The 4,940-nt window shown below is 52.1% G+C and overlaps 1 protein-coding gene across 1 annotated transcript; it reads left to right on the forward strand.

The window, feature by feature from the left end:
- Positions 1–461: 461 nt before the first annotated feature.
- Positions 462–2,588, forward strand: slitrk1 (SLIT and NTRK like family member 1). Its single transcript, XM_076152489.1, has one exon. The coding sequence runs from the start codon at positions 462–464 to the stop codon at positions 2,586–2,588; it is 2,127 nt and encodes a 708-aa protein (XP_076008604.1).
- Positions 2,589–4,940: the final 2,352 nt, after the last annotated feature.

A 4,940-nucleotide genomic window follows, 5' to 3' on the forward strand; every position in this document is an offset into this window, starting at 1 on the left:
GAAACGAACTGAAAAAGACAACAACAAGAAGAAGAAAGAAAACACACACACAGAGAGAGACACACACGCGCGCGCACTCACACACCAGGAGAAAAGAGAGAGAGAGACGGAACGATGCGTTGGACTCTGTGATCGTAAACATGCGGAGGCTGCGAGGATCCGCTCGGCGTGAATGAGGCGTTTATGTGCCCGATTTCCAAGCTGGAAGTCTGGACGCAGGAGCCGCTTATAGACGCAGCATGGATCCGATCTGAGAGGGAGGAAACGCCGCCTTATCTGTGATCTCACCCCCCTACCCCTCCCCAGCTTAAACGTCTATAATCTCTTACCCCCCTCTATCGCTTTTTACCCCCCCTCCGCCTCCACCACCACCCCCCCCACCCGCAGATATCGATGTATAGGCGAAAATCCACAAGCTCTCGCGTGTCTCGAAGCCGGGAATGACTCGTCCACGTTGAAAAATGCTGCTTTGGATTGTTCTGCTGAATGCGGCTCTTTGTGTTGCGAGTGGGAACGTTACAAAGGACGTTTGTAAGGAGCAGATATGCTCCTGCAACGAGGTCGAGGGGGATCTGCACATAGACTGCGAAAAACGGAGCTTCACCACCCTGCAGCATCTGACCGGCCCCAGCTCGCAGTTCTATCACCTGCTGTTGCACGGGAATTCTCTCTCCAGGCTTTTTCCCAACGAGTTCGCCAACTTTTACAACGCCGTCAGTCTGCATCTGGAGAACAACGGCCTGCACGACATCGTCCCCGGCGCCTTCCTGGGACTGCAGCTGGTTAAAAGGCTGCACATCAATAACAATAAGATCAGATCGTTCCGGAAGAGCACATTTCTGGGCTTAGACGACTTGGAATATCTCCAAGCCGATTTCAATCTATTGAGGGATATTGACCCCGCCGTTTTCAGGGACCTAAATAAACTTGAAGTGTTAATACTTAATGATAACCTCATCAGCGCGCTACCTATAAACGTATTTCAACATGTGCCCATTACGCATCTCGACCTACGGGGGAATCGAATCAAAACGTTGCCTTATGAGGGGATCCTGGAGCAGATCCCGGGCATTGCGGAGGTTTTGTTGGAGGACAACCCGTGGGACTGTGACTGCGACCTGGTGTCTCTGAAGGAATGGCTGGAGAACATACCGCATAACGCGCTCATCGGCCGGGTGATCTGCGAGGCTCCGACCAGACTGCAAGGGAACGACCTGAACGAGACGTCAGAGGCCGATCTGTGCCCGTCACAGAGCGGCGGTGTGGACACCAGCCTCGTCGCCCCTCCCACCCAGGAGGAAACTTCCGAGCCCGCGGCCCCCGGCCCCCGTCCCACGCCTTACAAACCCAACGGAGACGCAGCAGGGGGGCCCCCGACCCCTGGCGGCGGCGGCGGTGGGGGCGGGCACGGGCCCAAGAGCCGCTCCAAATCTCGCGAGAACTGGCAGCTGAAAACTCCCCTGGTAACAGGTGTTAATGGAGAGAGGGAGCAGCTGCACAACGTAACATGCCCCCAGCCGTGCAACTGCAAGCTGGTGGGCTCCAGGCTGGGGCTGGGGGTCAATTGCGAGGGCAAAAAGATCGAGAGCCTGTCCAACCTGAAGCCCAAACCCCTGGCAGCTCACGAACTGAACATGAGAGACAACAACATACACGCTGTGAAAAAGAACCAGCTGCTGGGCTACTCCAGCCTCAACCTGCTCGATCTGGGCGGGAACAACATCAAGGTGATAGACAACAGCACTTTCCAGAACCTGACCGAGCTGAGGTGGCTGTACATGGATAAGAACTACCTGGATACCCTGGTAGCAGAGATGTTTGTGGGCCTTGTGAACCTGGAATATCTCAGTTTGGAATACAACGACATCCAGCTCATAGTGGCAGGCGCGTTCGGCCCCATGCCAAACCTGAGGGTTCTGTTCCTCAACAACAACCTGCTGAAGTCTTTACCTGTGGATGCTTTCCTTGGGATTTCTTTGTCCAAAATTAGTCTGCATAATAATTATTTCACCTATCTCCCCATGGCTGGGGTGTTGGACCAGCTCAACTCAATCATACAGATTGATTTGCACGGGAACCCGTGGGATTGCTCGTGCAACATCGTGCCCTTCAAGCAGTGGGCGGAGAAACTGGGGGCCGACGTGATCGTGAGCGACCTCAAGTGCGAGTCCCCGGAGGAGTTCTGGAAGCGGGATTTTCGCCACGTCCGGAACGACCTCATGTGCCCCAAACTCTACGACAGAGTCTCCCCCACCTCCCCGTCCAAAAACAGCACTTTCACCCAGGACTCGGGGACGCGCTCGAACTCCTACTTGGAGCCGAACAGGGTCTCCATCTCGGTGCTCGTCCCCGGGTTGCTGCTGGTGTTTGTCACGTCTGCTTTCACCGTGGTGGGAATGCTCGTCTTTATTTTGCGGAACCGCAAGAGGTCAAAGCGGAGGGACGGGAACTCCTCGGCCTCGGAGATCAACTCCCTGCAGACGGTGTGTGACTCGTCTTATTGGCACAGTGGGTCGTACCACGCGGACGGGGGCGCGCACCGGGGCTTCGACTGCAGCACGCACCTCTCTGCCACAAATGACGCGTGAAAAAGGGAACTCTGCTGTGGCCGGGGACAGCGAGACCTCACCTGACTGGATTACAAACAGTCTCACACACAGACTGATGCACATTCATGACTTCAAACGGCGAGGATGGTGCGCTTTCTTACGTTAGAGAGACATACGCAGACTTGTTTGTGTCGTGCTTCTCCAGTTGAAAGCGAGAGAGTCAGTCTGCTGCACAGGCCCCACGCTGTAATATATGTATATGCTGAGCCCCCCCAACCCACGCCAACCCCCCACCCTGGCCAAACCCCTCCCTGCCTCCACTCCCTCCTCCTCCTCCTGCTCCTCCCAGTTCTGCTATATTTGCCGCAATCGGACTACGGATCTGTGAGAGTCGGGAAGAGGGAGCACGGAGAGAGAGGGTGTGTGTGTGTGACAGAGCGAGAGAGCGAGATAGAGAGACAGAGGACCTGGGGAATGGTGCACGAACGCATGAATGTAAATGTAAATACTCGGACCGATGTATCATAATCTGCATGATGATATTTCGCATGGTTTCAACACACACGCACACACACACACACACACGCGACGGCGAGGAACCATAACCAACCGCAGCAAAGAAGCAAACTCGACCCTTATTTCATGTTATATCAATATGACGACTCTATATAGATATTAAGAATTATATATGACTATTACAAAGTGCCATTTCTCTATTTTTTGTGAACCTACAGTTAGGATTTGTATTTGTTGTTTTAAAACTTGTTTGGGGGTTAAAGACAAGACGAAGAAGAGGAGGAAGAAGGAGAAGAAGAAGAAGAAGAAGAAGAAAATCAATACGTGATGGTGATTGATGAAGCAGGAAGTGACGCTGTCAGTCAGTGCATGTTATCTTCTGTTTATCATTTGATTGTGGATGAATATTGGGGTTATTTATGCCGTATTAGGCGGCGCAGGTTTTTGAAACCCACACGTCTGCGCCGCCATCACCTCCTTTATGAATGTAAAACTGTGTTACTTTTATGGTGTGTGCCAATTACTTGTTGACTCTTTCACGATACCATCGGACGAGCGAGATGAGCGCGAGTCGGTCGTCGTCGCTCGGACGCTTTCAAACGCTGCGAGGTTCATGTAGCTAAAAATAACCGTCCCGTGGTTTGTGTGTCAAATGAATATAGCCTGCTTTCGGGGTGAGAGGAAGACGACAAAAAAATACAAAACAACAACAACGACGACGAAAAAAAAACAAAATGGCAGAGACGTCACGTGACAGCAGGGGGGGTGGGGGGGGGGGGGGGGGGGGGGCAGGTGGGGGTGGGAGGGGAGGGCGGGGTTTGTATCATCATATTTTTTCAACAAACTCGAGCAAAGAAGTGTTTCAATTGAGCTCCGTATACGGTCTACTGTACAGTATGTATGTACGCAACGCAGGTAGACGGATTATAGACTAGAACGCTTTTTCTAATGTGAAGAAAACAAAATACAAAACCAAAAAAAAAGTACTCCTCCACACACAAAAAAAGCTTCCGGCTATGATTCACTTTCATTCTATTGTGAGCTTTTGTAAAGCCATCTAACCTTTGTCCAAATACTGAGAACTGAAGATCACTGTATTTACTACGACCTGTGCTTGAAACGGGGCTGTGTGTTTGGAAGGTGGGAGTGGGGGTAAGGGGGAGGGGGGTGGCTGCTCTGTGAGAAGGAATCAGCATGTTGCCAGTCAACATGGGGGGGGGGGGGGGTTGGTTTGATTATAATGTGAGACGCCGGTGTCTACGAATCAGCATTTTTGAGAACTCTTAGATTCTGTTCTAAGGTTCTGTTTTAAGGGTCGCATGGTTTTATTTTGGTTTGTTTTGTTGTTTTTTGGGGAGTGAGGGGGCTCACGAGAACAGCTGCCATGACTGAATACCTGTTCTGCAGAGCTCGGCTGCTTACGCCCTACGCTGCTTTAACTGTGGAACAAAACACCAAACGCTGATTTGAAAACAGACAAACAAATACGGGAGGTGGCTTGGGGGTGAGGGGGGGTTATCCGTCTGATCCGTCTGATCCGGTGCGTGGGAAGAGTCGTCCGTTGATCCGATGTAAGGGATGTGCAGTCCTTCTTTGTTTAACATGTCGCTAAATTCCAGCGCTAACGAATCCGTCGACTTCAGCTCAGACCTATGAGTTGATATCGTCGTGGCAACAGTGTACAGAGTTGACGCGAGAGCGCGCAAGAGAGAGAGGCGCCCCCTCCCCCCGTCCACCATCCAACTCACCCCCCCATCTCTGCCTGGCTTGTAGCCCCTACATGCTCTTGCCCTCACTGTGCAAGCTACAGAATGGCTTTATCCACTTCGCCGTTTATGCACATACATGAGGCGGCTCCACATGTGTGTGTGTGTG

This window comes from Genypterus blacodes, unplaced genomic scaffold (assembly GCF_046128005.1).
Source record: "Genypterus blacodes isolate CSIRO-AG114 ecotype Tasmania unplaced genomic scaffold, CSIRO-AGI_Gbla_v1 ptg000056l_1, whole genome shotgun sequence".
Classification (NCBI taxonomy): domain Eukaryota; kingdom Metazoa; phylum Chordata; class Actinopteri; order Ophidiiformes; family Ophidiidae; genus Genypterus; species Genypterus blacodes.